Below are 25,331 nucleotides of genomic sequence, written 5' to 3'. Positions count from 1 at the left end.
GCCCAGCTCATGACTGTGGAAAAAAAAAAATGGCACTGAGGAACTTAAAGTTGTGCACTCTTTAACAGAAATAGTAACGTTTGTTTAAGTGGTTACTGAAATACCAATATTGGTATTTATGAAATTTTGAAATAATGTATTTTTTTAAAGAGTCAAGACTCATTGTGTGGTCATGCTGAACTAGGCAGTGGTGAAAAGCACAATATGTGAAAAATGCAATTCTAAAGGACTTCATACTTTACGTGAGTATTTCCATTTTATGCTACTTTATACTTCTACTTCACCTTTCAGAAGAAAACAAATATTGAACTATTTGACATTTGACAGCTATAGCTATTAGTTACTTGGCTGATCAAAACATACAGTGCTGAATGAGATTGATTAAATAAGCTGAGGGCTCCCTATTTGCTCGCCCACTTACCCAATTACTTACTTATCCAGACACCCAGAAATGTGTTAAACTACCCAATAATATATAAAGTAATCAAAATTAGATCCACCACAAACTGCTAAATTAAAATGCTGCTTAGACATTTAGGCGTCAGTAATAACTGTCCAATAATACATGTAATAAAACACTCTGAAAAGGACTTGTACATCAGATATTTTAGTACATTTTGCTGATAATACGTGTAGTGTTAATTAAAATATAGGTTAGGATTTTTAAAGCTGAAAACCTCTAATTGCTGCAAGTATTTCTTATATATATTATATATTTTTAACTAAATGAGCAGCAATCAAAGTAGAAATTGTTAGGTACTATTTATTAGGAACTATAATCTGTTTAAGATTCTTATTCAATGCTGCTGAATCCTGATTGGTGCACAGAAGTACAATATCGCATACAAAAATCTCCTGTAGGTAGATTTGTTGACTTACTAACTCTGCTTCAAACTACAATAATGTGTCATGTAGGAACAAATCATCACTCACAGCAAGAAGCTGATTGAGAAAATATTTTTTCAGGGGCTTTATGGCTCCTACACACAGGCGTTTACACCTATCATTATTAATATTAATTATAAATAAGGATTAGACCTCTTCTCAGGAATGGGGGGGCCTGATCGGAATGTGCCTGATGGACATTTCTCTCTTTCTCCTGTTAGTTTTGTGGCCCCTGTTTGGGCGGTCTTTTTTCACAGCAGGTATTTTGCCTTGGCACAATGTGTAATTGATAACATTAAAAAAAAGATTGCATCCCATTTAGTTCCAGAGTCCTGGCCTTGTGCATGCTGGCTCACTGTCATGCTTCACGCCTGGTGGAACTGAGCAAGGGGGTAAGCGAGCATCTGGAAAGTGAACCTCCTATGGGGAGATTCTGAGGCTACCAAGCCATCACCTCCCGTTAGCATCCCATTGACGGCCATTCATTTTGGCGTCACTTGACAGAGAATAACTTTACATCTGAAGCGTTTAAAGACTCAATTTGTCCGTTGTTTATTTCTAAAGAAACACGACAATGTATAAAAGGCTCCATTACCTTGTACCTCACGTTATGGCTCCGTAGCAGACGCTTTTGTATAAATAGCCTATACATTGTCGTGTTTCTTTAGAAATAAACAACGGACAAATAGAGTCTTTAAACGCTTCAGATGTAAAGTTATTCGCTGTCAAAGTGACGCCAAAATGAATGGCTGTCAATGGAATGCTAACGGGAGGTGATGGCTTGGTAGCATCAAAATGTCTCCATAGGAGGTACGCTTTTTGGATGCTCACTAACCCCCTTGGTCCTTACCTAGGTACTGAGCATGTGCGACTCCCAACAAAGATGGAACAGAAGTGAGATGTCTCACTCTGTAGCTAAAACAGAGAGCTCAACACACAGGGTGAAAAGAGGAGCTGCAACAATGTGCAGTACAACAAAAATGTTTTTTGAAAATTAAACCACGTAAACCTATTCTGATATAACCTTTAAATACAATTATGAACCTGAAAATGAGCATAATATGAGCACTTTAAGCTGAAGTTATGAGGCTTCATAAGTCAAATCAGGTGGCCGTTTCCAAGTTATGTTTTTTTTAAATATTATATTCTCTCTTACCTACTCGTTACTAACCCTCCACAGCAGTTCGGCAAGGACACACTTTTAGGCAAACAGAGGAAATGTTCACACTCATAAGATTAAAAATAAAGTAATTAGTGTTGATATTTTTACTTGAGTAAAGAATCTAAATATTTCTCGACTGGGTGGTTTAGATTCTTCTGGGTCTCCCCAGCTTCTGTTTACCACTCAACCTTTACTCTTTCAATCAATTCAAAAATTGGGGGTGGCAGTAGCTCAGTCAGTAGGGAGTTGGGTTGTACGGACCAAAGTATGGTGGTGGACTGGTAGCTGGAGAGGTGCCAGTTCACCTCCTGGGCACTGCCAAGGTGCTCTGGAGCAAGGCACCGAACCCCCAACTGCTCGGGGCGCCCTTCCATGGGCAGCCCCCCCACTCTGACATCTCTCCATTAGTGCATGTACAGGTACTGAGCACGTGTGTGTAATTCAGGCCTGGGTGTAATAACATCAGAGTGAAAACATTGTAATTTTCCCTTGCGAGATTAATAAAGTATACATTATTATTATTATTATTATTATTATTATTATTATTATTATCATCATCATCATAAGATGTAATTAATCTTGGGTTCCTGTTTTTCCCTTTACTGAAGAAAGAAACTTAGATTCACCTCAATTTCTTTATTTCCTCTTCTTCATTACAAAAAACATCACTTCCTCAAATAGCCCATATTTCCTTATTAACAATTTTTCTGGGGAACGCCAACTCCGTATCAAATTGGAGACTACCGCACATCTGATGCACCAAACAGGCAAACACACTGGCATAGTAAGTAACGTTCAATGTTTCAGTGCTACTGCCAATGGGTTTATTTTTATCAGCTGAAACAAGTGAACTAACAGTTTCTGTTACGAGGTGAAATGAGCATTGAGCGAAAAAAGAGGAATGTACAAAAAAAAAAAAAAAAAGCACAAATAAACCCAAAATCCATCAAGAAACCACAAATAAAAAAACCCAGCTCACTTAGAAAACACTGGCATGTTGGACAATAAGAAAACAAATCTCGCAGGAAGATGAAGTGCAATGATCAGTAGCTTTCAGCCGTCAGTGAGAGTATCTGTCAGTGAGGGTTTGTCCTCAGAGACGCTGTGATTTCTCGATTTCTTCCTTTTGGCAACACAGACGAACGCATGTTTAAACTGGATTCTTGAACTGCCGCGCCGTGTTTTAAAGTCTGATTTGATGCGTCGTTGAATGACTCCTTGGAAACAAAAAATGAGCTTCGTCAGTGCCTTCTTTTTACTTTTCGTGCTCTTATTTTTTCTCAATTCTGTGGGAGAGAAAGAAAAAAAGCAACCATTAGTTGAATTAACTCCATCGTGGCTTTATGTAATGCCCGATCTTTGACAAGTCACGTAAAGGCTGGATCATGCATTTTAATGTGTACCCTTTCACGGCAAACAAATGTATTTTGGCGGGAAAAAAAAAAAAAATTCTCATGACAAATGTCTAAGATCTGGACAATGCACACCTTAACTCACACAAAACATATCATATATATCATAAATATAATGGAACAACCAGAACCATGGGCGTTGGAGGGACTATTCCACAAATGGAGGGATTACCAAAGGGCCGGTATGGCTATGGTGGGATGAGTGAGAGGCAAACCAGGGGGGGAGGGCAGCAAGTACATGTGAACACTCCAGAGTTAGAATGATCGAGCACCACACAACCATGCACACTGCCAGCCATCATGGAAATGCACTGAGAATGCAGTCTATGAGGATGCCCTTACTTCAGCCTGGAAACACGACCGACTCATTTGTTACAAATGGGGGCTTTATCGTAGGCTCCTATACTTTGCCAACCTACTACTTTGCTCTGCTGCAATCCTGAAAAAGGAGTACAGAGACAGCGAAGTGTGGAAAGACGGGTTAAAAAGACACAGGCACCAGCTGCAAGGAGACAGAGACAAAACAGGAAAGAAGAAAGAAAAAGAAGAAAAAAAAAAGTCCTCACTGGAAAAATGACATTTGTGAAATCATTTAATGCAATATTCTACTTGCTTAAAAAGGGTTAAATGGGCCGTCGTAAGAGCAAGAAGTAAAAGTGAACAACTACAGAGTGATGTTTTGAGTCCGAGACACAGGCTACAAATTGCTCACTCTGGCTCTTTGAGGGCTCTACATGTTGATGGTGAGGAAATTGCCCACTTAGATCACCACTCTTGCAGATCTTGCTGCCATGCTACTCTCCTGGTCCAAGTAGGCACGAGCTCACCTTCTGGCAGAGAGCTTGGCATCGCTATCAGCCTCGGGGGACCCAACTGAGGAGCTACAATATGGAATAGGCACTTTTCCTCAAGTTTAAGGCTAAGAACTACCAAGAGGCCTCAAAGCACCAGAGTCCTTGTCCTCTAAAAAAAGGGGGATAGGCTTTCTCTCTGGGACTAAGGACTCTCTAGGAACCATTTGTGCCAGGCACCATCAGGAGACGTACCTCTTCACTGCTTTCTGGGCCAGCATGCGGTTCCCGGCGAGGAAAGTCACCCCGCCGATAATCGCCAGGTACTTCAGAGTCTGGAACATGTTCAGGTGAGTCCAGTAGACGTACATGAGGCCCAGCGTGGCTGAAAATGAGACAACAGAGTAGGCTGAAACATTAACATCCAAACAAAACGGCTGTATGTCAGTGGTTCCTCGTGTTTTTTTTTTTTTTTTTTTTGTGTGTGTGTGTGTGTGTGTGTGTGTGTGTGTGTGTGTGTGTGTGTGTGTGTGTGTGTGTGTGTGTGTGTGTGTGTGTGTGTGTGTGTTTTTATGGACAGACCAGGGTTGCAGCAAGATTTATTTCAAATTTTGAATTCAACATTTTAAATAATGTGTCCTACCATATAAAAAAGGGATACTTTTTTTTCATGAATACATTACTACATTTTCATAATGGGGTTTTAAACATATCCACATTAACGGAAAAAAAGATTAGAGATTTAAAGAGATTAAAATCACCGTATTTAAAACCTTTAAAAAAAATATTCAGTTATGTCACAGCTAAAACTGGTGACAAGAGCTCACAGTTGCACGGTTACCATAGTAATGTAACAGGCTTTTCGGCACTTCAGTTTTCCAAGTACACTCTCGGCGCTCAACACGATCTGGGCTGGCCAAAAGAAAAATCTGACTGTGTGGTGAAGCTAATTGCCTCATAGCTTTTCACGGAGCGAGGAAGCTAGTCGTCTCACACTGGAACGCCTGATCTGCAAGGCAAGGCTCAAGAGACATCTCTGGAAAAAAAAAATCACCCTCTTTAGCCAGAAAAAGATATTAAATACTGGTTGACGAGAGGAAAATGAAAACCGAATCAAATTCGGCATCTCGATGCGCCATTTGCTTCTGCCATGGTTTGATGGCACCTTACTGGAGAATTTGCGCCACCAACTGTTCATCTCGATGCGCTTCCTCATCTTCGCGCAACAGCAGTAAATGGAAACGCACATTCATTTGCATTTTCTGAAAAATGTGGTTACAATTTTTGCTGAATTTGGATGGAACCTATGTGACATACACAAAGACGACTTCATGTTGTAGAGATCGTGTGGATGGGGGTTGAGGAGGGGGTGTTTTTATATCAATAGTTTATGTGAGGAATTTCATGAATAATGCATTGCTGAAATTACTAATGTGATAATGCACAATGTCAGCCATAGCAACTCACTTATCTTGAACAACAGCAAGATGAAAAGTAGATTCAGAGGCTGTAAATGGTCATTTCAAAGTTTGGGACTAACCTGCGTGTCCTACATGGAACAGAACGGTGCTGGGAGAGAAGCTGAAGTTGGAGATGTTGGCTCCGAGCTTAAACCACTACAGACGAGAGGGGGAATAAAAGACAATGTCATGTTCATCCCCTGTGGGAGCTGCAAACAAAAGGGGCTGACAACACTGTTTACCACCTAACACACAATGCACTGATCCACTGCAACAATAACTATTACTCAGCACTAGAAATGTCAGGGGAGAAAATAAACCATAGCTTTTATGATTTCAAATTAAAACGAGCATTATACATGCAACACTGGAGCCCCATTCACTGTTTTTGAAGGCTTCCTAGTGAAGAGCTTTTCTGAAGAAAGAAACTAGACCACTGTGCGTACAACAACAATAACAAAGCTGAATGCTCAATTAAAACAGGTTTTGATTAATAATAAGTAGGTTAGTTTTTAGGCGGCCCTACAAATAAGCAAAAATGAACAGGAAAACATTTAAGTTTGAAATATTACCAGGATGAGCATAAGCAGGAAGGGAGACAGGATGAGTGCAGTGAAGGTATTGGAAACCACTGTGGGAGGCTTCTTCTCTGGCTCCCTGAATAGGTGCTGCAGAGACAAGAGGAGATTTTAAACTGCTGGACTGATAGTGCCTGCATGCTGCTTGGTTGTCCATCGTCAGGCAGTACATCAGATTTAAATACAGAGCACTTTAAGTATTACCTGGATCTCTGGTTTGGGTACATAAAGAGTCTTGGGCTGAATGGTCGCTGGGGCCTCCTCATCCACAAACTTCAGAACAACATCAGCCTTTCAAAAAGGATTACAACTCAACTTTAGAGCTCAATATCAACTTCTCACTGGCTGAGCACTTGTTGCACCACTAAATAATCCCCATTGCCATCACCGAGTCTCAACAGACACTCACCACGTTCCATAAAATGGGATTCTCCAAGGTAGCATCCCCAACGATGAGGTGGAGGGAATAGGTGCCAGACATGGAGTCAAACTCGGATTTCCGCTCTGCTGTGTCCAACTCAAACTTGTACAGATTTTTGCTGTCGGGTTCAGCCACAAACACAACTTCTTGGCCAGTTTTCTGATTGTGCAGGCGGACAAAAGTCTGTGACAGAGAAAAAAATGAATAGGTCTTAATCTCGAAAAAGACTGAAAGCTACATTTTCCCTAACTGGTGTGCAGCAGTGGTTGGCTGGTTTCATTTAATGTTTTGGCCAACCATATAATGGTTGTACGGTCACGCCAGCAGTTTACTGCCGACGTGTGCCCGTGTCGTGACCCGGTTACGTACCTGGTGAGGGGTAAGCTCCACCCCAGTGTTGACATCAACCAGCTGGAATGACATAGCAAAGTTTTGGTGGCTGTCTGCTGTGAAGGAGCTCTTGGCTTTGGAAGGATAGTCCACCCTGAGTCATTTAGAAAAGGAAAAGCATTTGTTCATCTATTGTCATGCTACAGAGGGTCAGCGAAAAAAGGGCTTTACTCATCAAACTTGTTTCCTAACCTGATGGTCTTTGTGCCGATGCTCTGGTCCTTATCCACCACGGAGAGGTCCATGTTGGTGACAGCCACCTCAGTGGACACCTTCACTTTAAGCTACACGTGAACAGAGTCACAACACAAAGTTACATCAAGTAAGGGCACGAGAGCAGCATATTAATCCCTAAACAAAGAAAGACTACAATCAAATTCAGACGGACCGCCAACCTAGGACAGGCTGCAGCCACAACCTCAATCTCGACAACAGCGCATTTTCATTTGCATCACTTTCTCCACCAAGGCGATTAATTTAAAGTGCTCATATTCTGCTCATTTTCAGGTTCATAAATGTATTTAGATGGTTGTATCGGAATAGGTTTACGTGGTTTAATTTTCAGAAAACACCATATTTTTGTCGTACTGCACATTGCTGCAGCTCCTCTTTTCACCCTGTGTGTTGAGCTCTCTGTTTTAGCTACAGAGTGAGACACCTCACTTCTGTTCCATCTTTGTTGGGAGTCGCACATGCTCAGTACCTAGGTAAGGACTACTAGCCAGTCAGAAGCAGAATATGAGGGCGTGTCCTGACAGTACCTAGGTAAGGACTACTAGCCAGTCAGAAGCAGAGTATGAGGGCGTGTCCTGACAGTACCTAGGTAAGGACTACTAGCCAGTCAGAAGCAGAGTATGAGGGCGTGCCCTGACAGTACCTAGGTAAGGACTACTAGCCAGTCAGAAGCAGAGTATGAGGGCGTGCCCTGACAGTACCTAGGTAAGGACTACTAGCCAGTCAGAAGCAGAGTATGAGGGCGTGTCCTGACAGTACCTAGGTAAGGACTACTAGCCAGTCAGAAGCAGAGTATGAGGGCGTGCCACGCTAGCAGCTAGGCGAGCATTATAACGTGGGTTACAAAGTGACCACGTTTGTCTCTGAAGTGAAGGCTGGACTACAATAGAGCTGTTTGGAGCAGTTTGTGAACAGTGTTTTCTGTTGGAGATGGTAAGTCCCTTTGGGGGGGGGACTTTGGGCTTTTTCAATTTCTAAACCTATAACGTGCACAAAAAAGATATATAACCCAATAAAACGGCCAAAAAGCACATTATGAGCACTTTAAGCAATTCATTAAAGTCCTAAACACTTTAAAAGGTATGACTACATGCATACAAATTGGCTAATCTATTTAACTATGGTTAAGTGTTATGTCTCTATTTTCGAGCGCCATTTCACCTCAACATGATTGGCAACAAGCCGGGTATCTCCGGTCACTGCAATGGTAAACTGGTAGTATCCACTGGCTGGCTGGTTGGACATGAAGTTCAGTTCAAAGACGCCACTGAAAATCAGAAAGAAAGAAAAATATATATATATATAATATGTACATAATATATAATGATAATACAGTGTGTGTTCTACAAAAACCAGGCATTCCTTTTAAGAAAGATAGCCAAATTGACTGACCGATAAATAATGTAGGTAAAGATTGTAAAGAAACTCAATGTGCTTAGTCAAACATAATCTACACAGTAAATGAAACCGATCGTGTCTGTAAACACTAGGAGCGTTTTGGGGATTGAGCAATGAGGTAAAAAAAGGTTTTGAGTGTGTGTGTGTTTCTTCCAGTTTTTGGGATAATTTTCAATAGAGGGGAATGCGGGTAAATATTATAAAGCTAACACATACTCATTAAGTGTGAATGGAGATTGGCTGAGAATGATGCTCTTGGAGGCCACAGCGTACGCAGATTCCACCAGCACGTTGGCTAAGGCCAAAGGTTGAGACATGACATCAGTAACAAGGAGCTGTAATTTAGACAGAGAAACAGCGTCACTATGAGCAGATTAAAAACCACGCAGAGGACTGTAGCTAGGTTGAGATTCAACATACTGTACCTGCAGGGTTGGCTGGCTGTGGGACACTGTGGCTGGGCCCTGAGCACTGACAATGACCGGCACATGGAAGCGGTTGTTGGACAGAGCAGCGGCAGCACTTGCCACGCTGAAGGCCTCGGCCAGAGAGTCCCAGGATTTCTTGCTGAAGATAGAGTTCACCAGCTGGATGACCTGGTCCTGTGGGGAGAATGCATCTTCCATCAGTCTCAAGAGAGAGAAAAAAAAAACATGATGGAGAAAAAAAGCAAACAGCTGACAGACATAAATCACACCTCCTTCAGAGGGGGCTCCATGTCTACATGATCCGACAGGGAATAAGCAGCGGTCACAAACATGGCAGTCGCCTCAAGTCCCTCTTCAAACTGGAGGTAGATGCCGCCAAGATCATCCAAACGAGCGGTCAGATCCTGAGAGGAAAGAAGCAAAAAGAAAACTGTTAATATAAAATCTCTGAATAATTAGAAGTCTAGTGTGTCTTGTGCCAAGTCAAAACACAGGGACACAGCACCATCTGGTGGAAGTTAAAGAGCTCACTTCAATTTCCTCCAGTATTCCTCCAAGTTCGGCCTGCTGGGACAGGCGGGCTGCTGTTTGCAGAGCTGAAGTGATACTGTCCAAAGAGAACATACATCTTGTTGTACATTAAATGACTCAGATCAATTTGCTTACAATCACTGCAAGACCCTCCTCGTCCTCACAGAGTAACACTGCACTCACTAACCAACAAAAGATACACAACTAACACTTACGCCATAACATTGTCCTCCTTGTTGATGCGCCCCGTCAAGGCACCTACAACTTCCTGGGAAGCCAGAGGAAGCCCCAGAGAGCTGAGGGCGCTCACGGCTCTGTGAATCTGAGTCATGGTCGAATCTTCGCTCACTGCTGCCAGGAGGATGTCGCGGGTTTCATTGGACACAGGGATCTATGAAGTGAACAAAAAAATTCATATGTTAATATTTAGGTCACACCTAGGTCAAATAATCTTATCAAAATCTAATTATTTTACTCCCACTGTTATCCTATGAAGGATGGTGGATGTGGTATTCAAATACCCAAACAAATATTGTGATTTAGTTAGGCCTGCACGATTAATCGTTATAAAATCGCTATCTTGATTCACCCCTGTTCGCGATTTAACTTTTAAAACGACTTAAATGGCATTTTCGGCCTTTATTTTGATAGGACAGCTGAAGACATGAAAGGCAAGCAGTTAAAGAGTGTGCTAAGAAATCATTCTGTTTTTGATACTGTACTTAAATTAGCAATTGACAAACTCCATTTCTCTAGAGACTGAAGCTGTAGCTGCAGCATGTTGATTGACATGTTTTAATTATGTAAAGACATGTTCAAGGAGTTCAGATAAAGCCTGTATCAGGGCCATATTTAGTTCAATGTGTTATATGTCACTATTTTTGGTAACCTGCTGTACTTGAATGGTCAGTATGTACTTTATTTTCTTTATTCATTGAAATTCTATGTTTAGAGCCTTGTGATTGTGTGCTCTAGGTGCCAAAACAAATCTATGTTTGGTACTGCCAATTTGTTTTATTATGCTCATGTGTGCAATAAACATTACACTTTGTGAGAAAAAAATCGTGGCAGAGAATCGCGATATCAATTCTAAGCTAAAAAAAATAAATTGTGATTCATATTTTCCCCGAATCGTGCAGGCCTAGATTTAGTCACAATGCAGTCTGCATGGAGTGCTGCTCGGCTGTGTAGAGAGTGTGTCCCTCCGGTGCTCTGCAGCTTGGGGATCCAAGTGTACAAGGGTTTAAGGAAACTGAGGCACTCAGCAGGGTAAAGTTTAAAAAGCCTTTCATATATTTCGGGGCTAAATCATTAAAACACGGCAATGCGTTTTGCCCATTGAGGCATTCATCAGGGTAAGTATGAATATATACTTCCACTGTTATATGAATGGATGTGGATTTCAAACACCAAACATACATTGTGATTTGTTACGAGAAGATCTTCTCAATATTGTGAAATACATTTTTTTTTTTTTTATATTGCCCAGCCCCAATTACACACGTATGATGTATCTAGTCCAAATAGGCTTTTGAATAGAAAGATTGGCAGTAGGACAGATAAGAAGGCCGAGGCAAGCATACCTCACATCCTGAAATGGCTTGACTGGTCTCAGCAGCAAAGAAGAGAGAGTCAACACTAGAGGGATCCAGCTGGGATTTTAGAAACTGGCATACTCCCTACAATACAAAAACACATAAAAGCAAAATTACATTGAGGATCAACATTACATGTAATAGGCTATATAGTACTTTCAGATAATTAAATTGTGACTGAATGCTTATTTTAAGAGTTTTCTCTTGTCAGAATTGCTAACCACATAATGAAGTGATTTCTTACAGTGCCCAGCATAAGTGAATACACCATGCTAAAGTTGATTAAAAAGAGGAATAACAAAAAAAAAAAATCATCTTTTGGAAATTGATCTTAATGCCTTAATTTAAAAAAAAAAATAATAGAGGAAAAATCCAACCTTTAAGGACACCAATTTCCTTTGTGAATGAATAATGTATCGTAAATAGATAATGTCATTCCTTAAAATACAGGGGACATAAGTATACACACCCCTATGTTAAATTCCCATAGAGGCAGGCAGATTTTTATTTTGAAAATTTCCCTTGGCCTTTGGAATTAAAATAGCCCCCCACCCACATCATCACATACCCTTCACCATACCTAGAGATCGGCATGGGGTATTTTCCATAAGATCATCTCTCAATGCAAATCAAACCAGCTATTAGGCTAACTGAAATAAAACCATGCCAATCTCTAGGTATGGTGAAGGGTATGTGATGATGTGGGGAGGGGGGGGGCTATTTTAATTCCAAAGGCCAAGGGAACTTTATCAGGATGCATAGTATCCTGGATCCATGAAATAACTGGCCTTTCAAAATAAATATCTGCCTGCCTCTATGGGAATTTAACATAAGGGTGTACTGACTTATTATAAGGAAGAACATTTATTTATTTACGATACATTATTCATTCACAAAGCAAATTGGTGTCCTTAAAGGTTGGATTTTTCCTCATTTTTTTTTAATTAAGGCATTAAGATCACTGTACCTCGTGATCAGGAACAGTTGCTCCAAGCTTGGTCAGACCAACAACAGAGTAGTATGCGGAGTCCAGATCCGTGAACTGTTGGCTCAGGAGGTTTTGCAGTCGGGCAACATCCGACAAGGAGAGGTAGTGCGCCGGGGTGAGCGCCTGAGCCCCAGAAAGAGCCAGGCTGAGGAGGAGGAAGAAGCCGAACAGTCCTGCGGACACACAGCGGAGACAAGTTATGCTCCCGGCTGGTCGAAAAGGTGTATTTATCGGTTACCATCGAGGAGGGGAAACAACACATTCTCATAATGTACCCATGTCACGATTTGTAACGTTATTCATTCATTAAGATAACGCTCAAGTCTACATTGCAGGTTAAGCTAGGTGAGCTAACTTAGCTATCGCCAGTAGGAAGCAACACACGTCGTGCACCGTGTGCTATTTCTTCACTAATTCTTAAACGGGCCGGTTCCGTGTTAGCATTGGAAACGTAAATAACACGAATAACATGCATATCTAACATTGTATTCAAAATGTATGAATTAATTCACTTACTAGACCGGTCCATGTCTTGCAGTCTAATGCAGCGTCACCAAAACCGACGATTGCTTCCGGTGTCTGAGAGTGTGAGCTGTCATCAAAGGTATAATATCCGGCTGTACATTTGGCATTTCAAAATAAAAGCCAAAGGAAGTACACGTATTGTAGAATACATTCAGGCTGTCATTCAGTAATACTCCTTATAGTAATTATTACCAATGTTTTACCATAATTGTGTTAATTAGTAGGGAATAGCGTGTTGTATTTCATAAACTTGTGCACTTTACAGCCGCATTTGCGATACATATACATACATACATGTGATATATCAAATGCTCCCAATGAGAAGGTTCTGAAGTTCAATGCATTTAATCATAGCAAGGTACATTGAGACTAATATTTATGATCTAAAGTAGGCTACAGGGGGCCAAGAAATTACAAAAACTAACCTTGTCCTATTACTTGTTTGTAGAACTGAAACAGCAGGCCAATGAAGTCAAAACAGAAATTAAGTCTTACCATTTGCTAAGATCAAATGTGAAACTGTACACTATCAGTTAGTTCTCAGTCACCTGAGTTGAGCACATCATTTCATTTAGCTGAACTGTTTCAAACATGCTTGTTTTACAGAGCCTATTGTCAAACTACAACTCAGATTGTCCCTGTGATGTAAAATTGTGTTGTATTATTTTTGTATATCGTATCTTTATATTGTCGTTTATTTGGATGTTGTTAGAATGGCTTATCGTGCACTCCTGACTGCAGATCAAGTTTCCCATTTTTAAAAGAAATTAAGAGAAGTGTATTTATTAGACATTGGTGTTTTATTAAATCTATTAACAAAATGCTGTATGATAAAGTAAAAACATACAACTGTAAATATGTACAAACAATGCCAAATAACATAATACTCTTGCCATCAACGGTGGTACAGCTTCCATGCCTCCATTACATTGCAATAACATGGATACTGAATGACAAACAACTTCCCTAAGTGTATTGATCACTTTGTTGCATCTCAAGAAGTAGTAAGTCACGCTGATGGATTGTATAAGTGTGCTGCAGTCACTATTACATTTCTGACGGACATGTAATTTCCCCCCTGAGGTCCTCACTTTTAATGTGTATTGGCATATTATGAATCTAGATACATGCTAAACTGATTTTTCCAAGCAAAATGTTCACTTTCTACATATACCCATCATCTCTAAATGCATTACTGACCAACATGTCTAAATTGTCTCCCTATTCAAGTTATTCAACACAACTTAAGATATGGAGGTGCAACCTGAGTCTTTGTACTCTTCACAACTTTAAAAAACGGTTCAATTACAGACATTATGCAATGTAAAACCATGTCTTTTCAGTGATAGCAACATAGCCGTGATTTTTCTTTTCAATTATACATTCACTGTTCTTTTCATGTTTAAGTGACAATACAATGACATGTGATATTTTTTAAGCCTTGCACAAGGCCCTTGGAGTGAGGCTAAATCTAAAAGCACCATTATCTCTCAAATTATTGATAGGACTACATATTGTCAGTGTTTTGATTGCTAATGACTTGTTCAAAAACGTTGCGAAACCTCTGTTCCTTTTCTCCACCACAAATTACAACAGCAAAAAGTACAGGGAAAGCTGGCAAAAGCAACATTAAGTTCTGCATGTGCAACATGTTGGTGTAAAGATGAGACATGTCTCAGGACAGAATCAGAGCCCGGTTGGGAGCGCGGGATTTTAGTGAGCGAAGGTAGCGTCTCGCTTTCTCCGTCATTATGAGCTGGTCTTTAGTTTGTCCACAAACAACCGTCTCCCATTCTTTTGACATCTGAAGAGAAAGAGAGAGAGAAAAACAACTCTGTGTTAAAATACTCTTCCATTGATGAGGATATCCATTCCTTTTAAGGTTAAAGGTGGAACGTACCGGAACCGGGGGTACCGTGCTGGGAAATATGTCATTGTCACTAGGTCCCAAAAGGAAACCCTGATCCAAAATATTTTCATGCCGCTTACTGCAAAATGACGAGGAGTTGAGACAAACTATCACCGGTTCTTCCTGTGGTTGAAAGAAGGAGGACAAGAGAATTAGGATTTGTCAAATCTACGGACAGGCTAATAACTCAGTTAGACTTTTTTTTTGTTACCTTAATGGTGTGTTTGGCTTCAGCTTTGTTGGATTTGCGTTTGGATGTAGGCATCACCTGGCAGTCCATGACATCTAGGGCCAACGATTTACGCACTTTCTTCATAGGAGGCCGATGCTGGGAATAAAAAGAAAAAGAAAAAACACAGATCTGTGTAAATAGCTTCAGCAAGAATGCCAATGACGAAGTACAATCTCTGTGTAAAATAAAAGCGATAACAATAGGTCCAGCAAAAATGGAAGGAGGCCAGCATCAAGCTGTTTCAGTGTAGAGTGCAGATCGGGCCGCATTTTTCTGTCCGAGCCCGGCCCGCGTCCTCCTATTCATGTCCGAGTCCATTTTTTTCTCATACGGACACATAACGTTTGTTTGTGAGGAAAGGTTTTATTAAGCAGCTGTAGGAAGGCATTCTGAAATGTCAACAGATGAGCGCATCAGCGCACACGGGGCAACAAGCGCACGTTAACTACATAAACCAATTTCCGCACACAGGCCGATGGATGTTAGGGTAATATTTAAAAATTTATTTTAATCACAAAAACGAACATTTGCATCAAGTGAAAAAGGCCCATTGGCTACCTACATAAAAAGCTGTTTTGAATTTAAAATGTTCAATGCCTTATCGCGCTGATGTGACCGAGCCGAACCGAACCTGAACATTATTATTATCTAAATATCTGTCCGAACCCGGGTATCCATCCTCTATTTCAGTGTTGTTGTCCAGCGTGGAAGCTAAAACATATTAGGTATAAGCATTCTTCATTTGGCAGTGGCAGTAGAAGCCTAGAAATATCTGGTTGGAGGAAGTGAATAAACAAGGCATTTCACACTCAGCCGCTCCTGCGCAGTGGTCTGCTGACCAACAGAGGAAGACTGTCATCTAACGCATGGCTCCATGGTGTGACTTTGTAAACGTAAAGCTGCATGGAGCTGAAAACAGCAAATATTCAACGTTCCCAGGCAGTCAGACTTTCCAACATTCTCCTACAGACAATCTGAATGTTTTAGTTTAACACATACACTGCTACAGGTACTTGATCATAAGCACAAACTATCATATAAACATTTGAGGACCGGTCACACTTAACCTGCTCTTCAATATCTGCAAAATCGTTCTTCTAAAAGTTAAATATCCATCTTTAAATGCATGAGATAAAAGGAGTATGTACTGCAATACTTGCTATCGTTAAAGTAAAAACACTGATAGGGTTGCTACATCTCCCATGATGTTTTTCCATCACGGCAACACATATATTATACATAGCATTAACCAATTCTCCCTTATTGATGATATCCAGCCACTGTCTATTCTTAAATCATATTTCTAACTTTTTAGCAGTAGCCTCTGATATCTAAAAATGCCTATTCCTTGTCCATTTCAATGGCTCACCACTCAACTAGCCTCAGTCTTAACAGACTGGTTGGTAATTTATCGTTTACAAACAATTAACGTTAAGTTTGTTAATTAAAGACCACCAAAAACAGAGACATTAAAGGTCCTATGACATGCTGCTTTTTGGATGCTTTTATATAGACCTTAGTGGTCTCCTAATACTGTATCTGAAGTCTCTTTTATATAGACCTTAGTGGTCCCCTAATACTGTATCTGAAGTCTCTTTTATATAGACCTTAGTGGTCCCCTAATACTGTATCTGAAGTCTCTTTTATATAGGCCTTAGTGGTCCCCTAATACTGTATCTGAAGTCTCTTTCCCAAAATTCAGCCTTGGTGCAGAATTACAGCCACTAAAGCCAGTCCCACAATGAGCTTTCCTTAGGATGTACCATTTCTGTGTCTGTAGCTATTGAGGAGGAGAGAGGGGGGGCAAGATGGAGAGTGGGTGTGTGGCCTTGACCAACTGCCATGCTTTGCTCTTTTGAAAGCCATGATGTCTCTCTCTTGCCAAATTCTCTGGGCGGGCAAAGCAGAGAAAGGGGAGGTAACCTTTCCCTTTATGACCTCATAAGGAGAAGATTCCTGATTGGTCCATCTGAGCTTTCATTTTCTCAAAGGCAGAGCAGGATACCCAGGGCTCGGTTTACACCTATCACTATTTCTAGCCACTGGGGGACCATAGGCAGGCTGGGGGAACTCATATTAATGTTAAAAAACCTCAAAGTGAAATTTTCACATCATGGGACCTTTAAAAAAACAACATTACTTTTTATTTATCATCCATAGCTGGACATACAGAGTGAATTACATCCCGTACTGTGGGGCAAAGTTGTGTTTTTTGTAGCTTGCATTCTTATAAATGCCAATGAACCTTTTATAATGAAGAGGTTCTCTATAGGTTCTTACATCATGCTGGCTCTATATGATCTTGTACTAATATGTATAAATGTTACGGTACACGGGTTAAAGGATTAAAATAGGTGTTAAGTATTAAAGTTGACTTAGTTACCATTGTTTTGCGTCTTTGCTCTGGCGGCGTCGAACGCATAACAACCAAGTCAATCCCAGAGTCTCTCAGGATGACCTCATTTATGTCGTCTTCAAGGTTCGGAGTCTGAGGCTAAGATTACACAACAGAGAAATAGTGTTAATGCAGTGTTGATAAAACCACTGAGTGAACTCACTCACAGATACTCACCAGAGGCTGCAGAGGCCCGTACTTCTCCATGGCATTTTTGAACGGCGTCGGAGTTCGTGGGGTCGTACACAGCTCGGACTTGTGGTTGGGTGTAACAAATCTACATGAAAACAAGATGTAAACACTGAGACTCAAAACCACATCCAATATATGAAATCCTTTTGAATCCCTTATCAAATCGCATTAGGTTCAAAGATATCGATCAGCCGTTATTGGCTGAGAAGTCAGAAACAGGTTTAGTGGCAGCATAATTCATGTTCACAACCTGTACCTACAACCTCAAACTGAGATCAGCATGCTTTACATTACATGTCATTTTAGCTGACGCTTTTATCCAAAGCGACTTACAATTGCTATATATGTCAGAGGTTGCACGCCTCTGGAGCAACTAGGGGTTAAGTGTCTTGCTCAGGGACACATTGGTTGATGTATCGCAGTGGGAATCGAACCCGGATCTCCCACACCAAAGGCACATGTCATAGCCACTGCGCCATGAAATGTTTATTAAATGTGTAAATGTGACACATTTAATGAACAGCTGTAACCTAATGTACACCACGAGCAGCATACTCCAAATCCTGAAGGCACTCAGAACTATGAAGTTGATCAGATTCAAATGGTGTTATGAATCAAAGTTTAACAGGAGATTTCTCTAGAGAAGAGGCACCACTCTGTTGGTCACTGTCCGACTGCTAAAACAAATATGATCTTTGTCCGACAGCAGCTGCAAGAGAGCACATTAAGCAGCGAACAGACAAACTTAATTTTGTTGCCGTTTCTGAATTAACTTTAATAAGCTACAGCTGATTTCATTTTTTTAAGATTATTTTTTGGGGGCATTTTAGGCCTTTAATTTCACAGGACAGATGAAGACATGAAAGGGGAGAGAGAGAGAAGGGGGGGGAATGACATGCAGCAAAGGGCCGCAGGTCGGAGTCGAACCCGCGGCCGCTGCGTCGAGGAGTAAACCTCTATATATGTGCGCCTGCTCTACCAACTGAGCTAACCCGGCCACGATGCCTGTCATTCTAAACAGTTGGCTAAAATGAGAAACTTATTACCATTATGTTTTTTATTGCTCTTGAGTGAGAGTGAGGGGAGGTAGGAGGTTTGATAAGCTATTGGAACTAGAGCTGGGCAATATATCGATATTATATCGATATCATGATATGAGACTAGATATGAGAGATAGATAAGAGTCTTAGATTTTGGATATCGTAAAATATGGCATAAGTGTTGTCTTTTCCTGGTTTTAAAGGCTGCATTACAGCAGTGGTTCCCAACCTTTTTCCTTGGCGCCCCCCCTACTCATGTCTAAGTAAACCTGAGCCCCCCCGAAACCGAAGTTGAGGTAACTCTCGAGATAGAGCCTTACTTTCTTTTTTGATACAAAGGAGTTATCAGCACTGTTATGTCTCTCCGCCATGTTTCTTTCATAAAATAGTGATGCCGTGGCGGCAGGAAAAACGAGAATACAACAAAATATATAGTTTTCATACAGACTTTTGTATACATTATATATATTCTAGTGTAGAATAGGGGCTACAGGTGGAAATTAGCAATTGTTGCTATAACCTGGCCCAAGACATTCTCTTGTTTAACAAGTTTAATGTTTATTTGTGCATTGTCCCTGTTTCAAATAAATCAATTTCCAATTCCAACTTACTTATTATCATAATTTGTTTAACATGTGCAAATAATTTTTTTTTTTACCTCAACCTCAAACCAGATAAAGACTTGCGCCCCCCCCCCCCCTGTAATCTTTGCCGCCCCCCCTGGGGGTGCCCGGACCCCAGGTTGGGAACCACTGCATTACAGTAAAGTGATGTCACTTTCTGAACTTTCCAGACTATTGTAACTGTTCTATTATTTGCCTTTATTTGCCTTTTGATCTAAAATCTCATTGTGTAAATATTTTGTGAAAGCACCAATAGTCAACACTACAACATCGTTGCAGTATCGATATTGAGGTATTTGGTCAAAAATATGGTGATATTTGATTTTCTCCATATCGCCCAGCCCTAATTGGAACCCATCGCTAGTTAAGAGAGCACTCACGCTGAGTTTTCCTTCTGGGTGAGGGGGGTCTTGTCACGCTGCAGCGGTGTAGTAACCAAGGCTTTCTGGCTGCACACTGGCGTGGATGTGAGAGACGGGTTCTCCAGGTCATGAGTGTCCTGCTTGGTCCACATGTTGAGGAACTGGAACAACACGTGTGTTAGTTAACGGACTATTCAATGCAACATCATGAGCAGCACCAAAGTCACTGCTGCAGGATCTAATAACAACTTACTTGAGATGGAGAAAAGGGCAAGATTTTGACAGGAGTGCTCTTGGGAGTCATGGAGTTATTGGCATCAGGAGACAAGGCGATGCGTCTCCGGCTTCGGCGGTTCAGTATGGAAGGCGGCGTGACCCCTCCAGGAGAGATGGGGATGAGTTCCCCCTTGTTGCCTTTGCTCAACTCTTGCAAGGCGCTGCCCTCCAGACGAAACTGGTGGCGCTCTGGGCTCGGACTGTCCTCAGGCAGGTCAAAGGCTGCTAGGTTGCACCAGCCATCGAGGTCCTGATAGCAGAAGAGACATTCTACTTAGGGACAATACAGTCTGCATGGTCTACAGTGCTGCTCGGCTGTGTAGAAAGTGTCCCTGTGGTGCTCTTCAGTTTGGGGATCCTACTAGTTTATAAAGGTTGAAGGAATCTGAGGCACTCGAGAGGGTAATGTTTAAAAAGCCTTTATCGCTTTTTTAAAGTGCAGCTGATTGTTATATATACATTAAGTGTATGTATGTATGTATGTATGTATGTATGTATGTATGTATGTATCTACACATATACACACACACACATATATACACACGTATACACACACACACATATACACACACGTATACACACACACACACACACACACACACACACACACACACACTTTTATCTGTATATTAGGGCTGCACAATATGACCTAAAATCAAAATCACAATTAATTGCACATTTTACCTCGATAACGATAAATGAACGCTAAAAGAAAATTGTGATTCAACGACGGACACTGCGTTTAAAAAAAAATAATTTGTATAAAGTTTCAAAAAACGGGCGCCTGGGTAGCTCACCTGGTAGAGCGCCCGCCCATATAAAGAGGCTCAGTTTCTCGACGCAGCAGCTGTGGGTTCAACTCCAGCCTGCGGCCCTTTGCTGCATGTCATACCCCCTCTCTCTCTCCCCCCTCTCAAGTCTATGCTGTCCTGTCGGAAATAAAGGCCGTCCGAGAGTACACCAGGCAGGCACACAGCTGACAACCTGCAGGTGGAGGCGGTGGAGACAGGCTCGGACATGAACGCCACGGCCGCTGTGGACTTGTGCCAGTCCCGCAAGCCGTTTCAGTAAAGTGGCTGCATGTGTCCGACAACGCACAAAACATCAACACCGGTACAAGCCTACGGCTGTCCGCGGACACGGAGTGCGGAAAGTGAGTCAGAGCCTCCCGGACAGGTGAACTGAGACTCCATTTCCTGCTTGCCGGTCAACGGTTAATGATCGGTTAACATTTCATTTCTTTGTGCTTTCTTTTGGAAGGCTGGCTGCCAAAAATCGCCACTCACTAGCTAATTAATTAGCCTGAGGTAAATGATAGCTATCAGTAAACGGAAGGAAGTGGCTGGTGTGTGTGCGTGTCGCCCATGTTAATTCCGGACCCTGCACACGCAATAGAATGTTTTTAAGGAGAAAGTAGGCCTATCAACAGAAATAAATTATCTAAATTATCGTCATGGGAATAATACGTCGATAACAGCTTCGGAATTTCGATGTCGATACATTTTTCGATTAATCGTCCAGCCCTACTGTATTTAACTGAACTTTATATGCAACTGTACTATTTGTAATTGGTAGAAGAAGAAAAAACGAAGTTGTAATGCAGCAGCTAAACTTGGATTATCATCTATTTCATACTGTACATGTTTAAATCACATCCTATGCGGGGTGTCTATTTGTTGGTTATTGGGGGTAACTCACCCCATCCACCATGTCCAGCACTTCCTTCAGTGCCGGGCCGGTAGGGGAGAGAAAGCCAGAGCTGTCCACCACCCAGCTGGTAACGTTCATTTCTCCTGTAGTGTCTGCTTCGGTCTTGGGGCTTGAACTGTCCTTAGGAGAGGAAGCAGCCTTGGATGGCCCCGCTTCGCTGGGTTCGCCTTTGATCGAGGCTGAGACGGGCGTTTCCTGCAACTGGTGGAAAATGTAGACATTTATAATAATACTGACATTGAAAACATAATTACTGCCGTGTAATACAGATATTCTTTCCATCCACTGACAGAAATGCAATTTATCAAGCCACCATGTATCTAAATTGTGATATTTTTTCAAATCGCTGAGATTGGTTGCTTACCGAAGGAAGCGTTTTCCGACCCGGGTCCTTTTCTGCACCGTCTTGAGAGCAACTGGGCATCTGTGTAATTAAAAAACTGAATTTTCCATGCTGTTTGCACATCACAAAACTACACCCAGACGAGAACATCATGAAAAGATAACTCACCTGCACATCTTTATTAACACGGGCCAACAGCTCTTCAAGTTCATTCGGCCTAAAGACCTCCCCAGCATAGAAGCCCATCTCTAATTTGCGTTTGATGGTCGAATTCCAGTGATTCTTCACCGCATTATCCGTTCTGTGAACAAATATTATAACAGGAGTCATTTGGAGAGGGTTTATTTCCACACACAAAACGCAGCCCGAGCTGACGTGGATGGAGAGTATTTACCTCCCAGGGAGCAGCTTGGCGATCTCAGCCCAGCGGTTTCCGAGCAGGCAGTGAGCCTTGTAGATGATGAGGTCCTCCTCTGCTGTCCACGACGACTTCTTCACATTGGGATTGAGGTGGTTGTGCCAACGCTCTCTACACTGCTTCCCCAGTCTGCCCTTCAGATGCTTGGCTACCATGGCCCACTGTTTGTTGCCGTAGAGATTTACAAGCTCTATGACCTGAGAAAATGAATGCATCTCAATTACAACTCAACTAGCACACTGGACACACCAGGGTCTCCCCCAGAGAACCTAATTAGAGTCTTTTTATTTTTTTGACGAGGGACCGGCTGGGGCCATCAGCATTATGCTGCGTTCTAGACACAATTTTTAGCCCGTAAGTTACAACTTCAAGCCACGACTCACGACTTGGTAGGGTTCCAGGCAACGTTGCCTATTTATGTCTATTTATTTCTATTTCTCATTGTTAATCACCGGCGTCTGTACAGCATCAACAACTCAACTGTTGTTTATGTGTGTGTGACGTCAAAAACGGTAACTGGGAGTACAACGGTCTGGACTGGTACCAATTCATGAGTAGTAAGTTAGGGTTTGACTGCCGTTCCAGGGCACTTTCACTGGTAGAAGGTGGTGAAAACACAGGTTACGGGATGCCTGGAACGCAGCATTAATGTAGAGCCCAAACATTTCTGTAATAACAGAATCACAGACAGAACTGCAAAATTGAGAATTTAAAAAAGCTATAAGACTCCATAGGGCCCTACATTAAGTCGATGCTAAAAGCTAACTGGAGATTTGAAAATATGACTATTGAAGTTTCCAACCACGCCGCCCACTGTAACTGTAGTTTAAAAATCTTTCTTAAAAATACATTTTAAAAATTATTCTTATTGGCTTAGGCCTGGTGGGGGGCATCTTGACCCGGTGTGCCACCAGGCTTGCAAAACACTGGGCGAAACCCTGCATACAGTTAGCAACAAGTCAAATTTTACACCCCTGCACTGCTAACTATCGAGTCACTTACCTTCTCATCCTCCTCTTTGGTCCAAGGGCCTTTAACCAATTCTGGATCCAAGACCTTAAACCAACGGTGCTGACACTGTTGTTCAGTGTGATTCTGAGCAAAACAAAACGTGGAGGACAAAAGTGGAAGAAGCGTCAAAACTCTGAATGAGATTTATGTCGACATAAAATAGTCAAGGAGTAGGGTTGGGTACCGAAATCAGGTTCCACTATAAAACCGGTTACTACGCAAAGTGGCGTCAAAATGAAGGATAGTCAATGGAATGCTAACGGCAGGTGATGGCTTGTTAGCATCAAAATGTCTCCATAGGAGGTACGATTTGCAGATGCTTGCTTACCCTCTTGGTGCTTACCTAGCTACTGCGCATGTGCGACTCCCAACAAAGATGGGATAGAAGTGTGATGTCTGACTCGGTAGCTAAAACAGAGAACTCAACACACAGGGTGAAAAGAGGAGCTGCAGCAATGTTGCAGTACAATAAATATATGTTTTTTTCTTTTTTGAAAATTAAACCATGTAAACCTATTCTGGTACAACCTCTAAATACAATTATGAACCTGAAAATGAGCATAATATGGGCGCTTTAAGTACTTTAAAACGTTAATATATTATAAAAAAATATATATATAAAAAAAGAGCCTTTCTTTGATGTCATTTTTCAAGAATCGGTTTAGGAATGGGAATAGTTTTGAAAGTACCGGTTCGGCATCGGAATCGTAAAAATCCAAACGGTACCCAACCCTACCAAGGAGCTCCCCCTCCCCTTTATCTTATTATCAACAACAACGAAAAAAGATAAATCACACTTACTGGTATGTAGCTGGCGATGTATTTCCAATCATTTGATCCCAGTTTTGGAACCAGCACCTTGAGCTTGTCATCCTGTGACCATAAACAAATAAGCACGTTCATGTTCCCTGTCTTACTACAGAGCCATTGTTTACTTTGACAGGGTCATTGAGACAACATGCAAACTACAGGGAAATAGGTCATGGTAATCACCTCTTCTTGTGTCCATTTCACCTTCACTTTCCCACCGTCTCTCTGTTCTGCCACATCAGAATCTGTGTCCTGATGCATAGCCTCCTCCCCATCCTCACTGAGAGAAAAGAAATAATATGATGTGCACCAATAAAGCTGACAGTGAACACAAAAGCCAGCCACTGACTGACCCGCCCTTTTATGGTGTGGCGAGAACGACTTGCTTATCAGGTTTATTTCTATGGTTAACTAACTGGGACTTGGCCACTACCTCATATGCATTACACTACTGTTGTAAAATACTGTTTATTTACATTTCTGTGGTTTAATAGGCAAAGTGTCTGGCGTTAACGTAAAAATAAATAAATGACCCCTAGCTGTTTATCGTGATTCTACGCAAAAAGGCGGCACAGACGAGAGTCCGTCAAGTGAAAAGATTAGGTCAAAAAGCAAGCCTTTTACTTTAGCCAACTGAATAATTTTTATAATGTAACATTAAACCCATGCGTGATAAAAATAATAATAAAGAGTAACGTTACTGCTGAAGCTAACAAAGATCAACATCTTACCCGCGCGGCCACCAAGACATTTCCCTCTGTTTTTGTTGTTTACGGTCAGGCGGTGATTTGTCCTGCTGTCGTTGCACGTCATGTGCATGAATATTTGGTATGATATCGCTGTATTCCGCGTGTTTATAGTTTTTATGAGACGGCTAGTGGTTGTGAAGGAGGCTCGGTGCTGTTGTTGAACGGTAAGTTAAAGCTTGTAACCAGCTGGAGAGGAGCGCCAGGGTTGTCCGCGCTCCTGGATTTCTATCTCGCGCCTAGAAACCGGATGGTGACGTAGATGCGCACTAGATGTGCGCATAGGGTCAAGCAGCCAGACAGGAAACTTCCAATGGGCGCTTCAAAATAAAATGTTGTCCCAATCAAACTAAAATTTTAAATACCAAGATTAGACTAATCTACATCGGACGGGGTTATGTCATTAGATTACTTTTACAAAAATAGTGACAAGCTAAATCCTGTACTTTGTCATGTATAAAACATA

At 41.5% G+C, this 25,331-nt stretch overlaps 2 protein-coding genes across 3 annotated transcripts; both read right to left on the bottom strand.

The window, feature by feature from the left end:
- Positions 1-2,668: 2,668 nt before the first annotated feature.
- rpn2 (ribophorin II) lies at positions 2,669-12,910 on the bottom strand. Of its 2 annotated transcripts, XM_039797321.1 has the most exons (18): positions 12,790-12,910; positions 12,253-12,446; positions 11,274-11,369; positions 9,906-10,081; positions 9,691-9,766; positions 9,429-9,563; positions 9,157-9,333; positions 8,948-9,066; positions 8,495-8,600; positions 7,292-7,383; positions 7,079-7,193; positions 6,698-6,892; positions 6,493-6,579; positions 6,283-6,378; positions 5,791-5,866; positions 4,506-4,635; positions 3,802-3,898; positions 2,669-3,333 (listed from the first exon to the last, which is right to left on the bottom strand). In XM_039797321.1, the coding sequence occupies exons 1-17, from the start codon at positions 12,800-12,802 to the stop codon at positions 3,847-3,849; spliced, it is 1,935 nt and encodes a 644-aa protein (XP_039653255.1). In that variant the 5' UTR covers positions 12,803-12,910; the 3' UTR covers positions 2,669-3,333; positions 3,802-3,846. The 2 variants fall into 2 exon arrangements, with proteins under 2 accessions (XP_039653255.1, XP_039653256.1); XM_039797322.1 differs by lacking the exon at positions 3,802-3,898.
- A 669-nt stretch (positions 12,911-13,579) lies between these two features.
- mybl2b (v-myb avian myeloblastosis viral oncogene homolog-like 2b) lies at positions 13,580-25,153 on the bottom strand. Its single transcript, XM_039797317.1, has 15 exons — positions 24,851-25,153; positions 24,303-24,399; positions 24,111-24,182; positions 23,301-23,393; positions 22,275-22,495; positions 22,049-22,181; positions 21,902-21,961; positions 21,526-21,738; positions 19,805-20,077; positions 19,570-19,712; positions 17,512-17,611; positions 17,323-17,433; positions 14,919-15,035; positions 14,699-14,830; positions 13,580-14,602 (listed from the first exon to the last, which is right to left on the bottom strand). Exons 1-15 carry the CDS (start codon positions 24,868-24,870, stop codon positions 14,474-14,476), a joined length of 1,914 nt encoding a protein of 637 aa, XP_039653251.1. The 5' UTR covers positions 24,871-25,153; the 3' UTR covers positions 13,580-14,473.
- Positions 25,154-25,331: the final 178 nt, after the last annotated feature.

The sequence above is a fragment of the Perca fluviatilis genome, chromosome 4, assembly GCF_010015445.1.
Source record: "Perca fluviatilis chromosome 4, GENO_Pfluv_1.0, whole genome shotgun sequence".
Classification (NCBI taxonomy): Eukaryota; Metazoa; Chordata; class Actinopteri; order Perciformes; family Percidae; genus Perca; species Perca fluviatilis.
Note: the sequence above shows the minus strand (reverse complement) of the source record. Positions and strands in the feature narration are given on the sequence as shown.

Excerpts from the sequence above, each read along its gene's own strand:
- rpn2 (XM_039797321.1), bottom strand. Across the intron at positions 9,564-9,690 it reads GAATACTGGAGGAAATTGAA|GATCTGACCGCTCGTTTGGA; the intron begins GTGAGCTCTTTA and ends CTTTCCTCTCAG. Across the intron at positions 8,601-8,947 it reads TCTCCATTCACACTTAATGA|TGGCGTCTTTGAACTGAACT; the intron begins GTATGTGTTAGC and ends TCTGATTTTCAG.
- mybl2b (XM_039797317.1), bottom strand. The coding sequence starts at position 24,870 with ATGTCTTGGTGGCCGCGCGG. Across the intron at positions 22,496-23,300 it reads CCAAAGAGGAGGATGAGAAG|GTCATAGAGCTTGTAAATCT; the intron begins GTAAGTGACTCG and ends TCATTTTCTCAG. Across the intron at positions 21,962-22,048 it reads GTGTTAATAAAGATGTGCAG|ATGCCCAGTTGCTCTCAAGA; the intron begins GTGAGTTATCTT and ends TTAATTACACAG.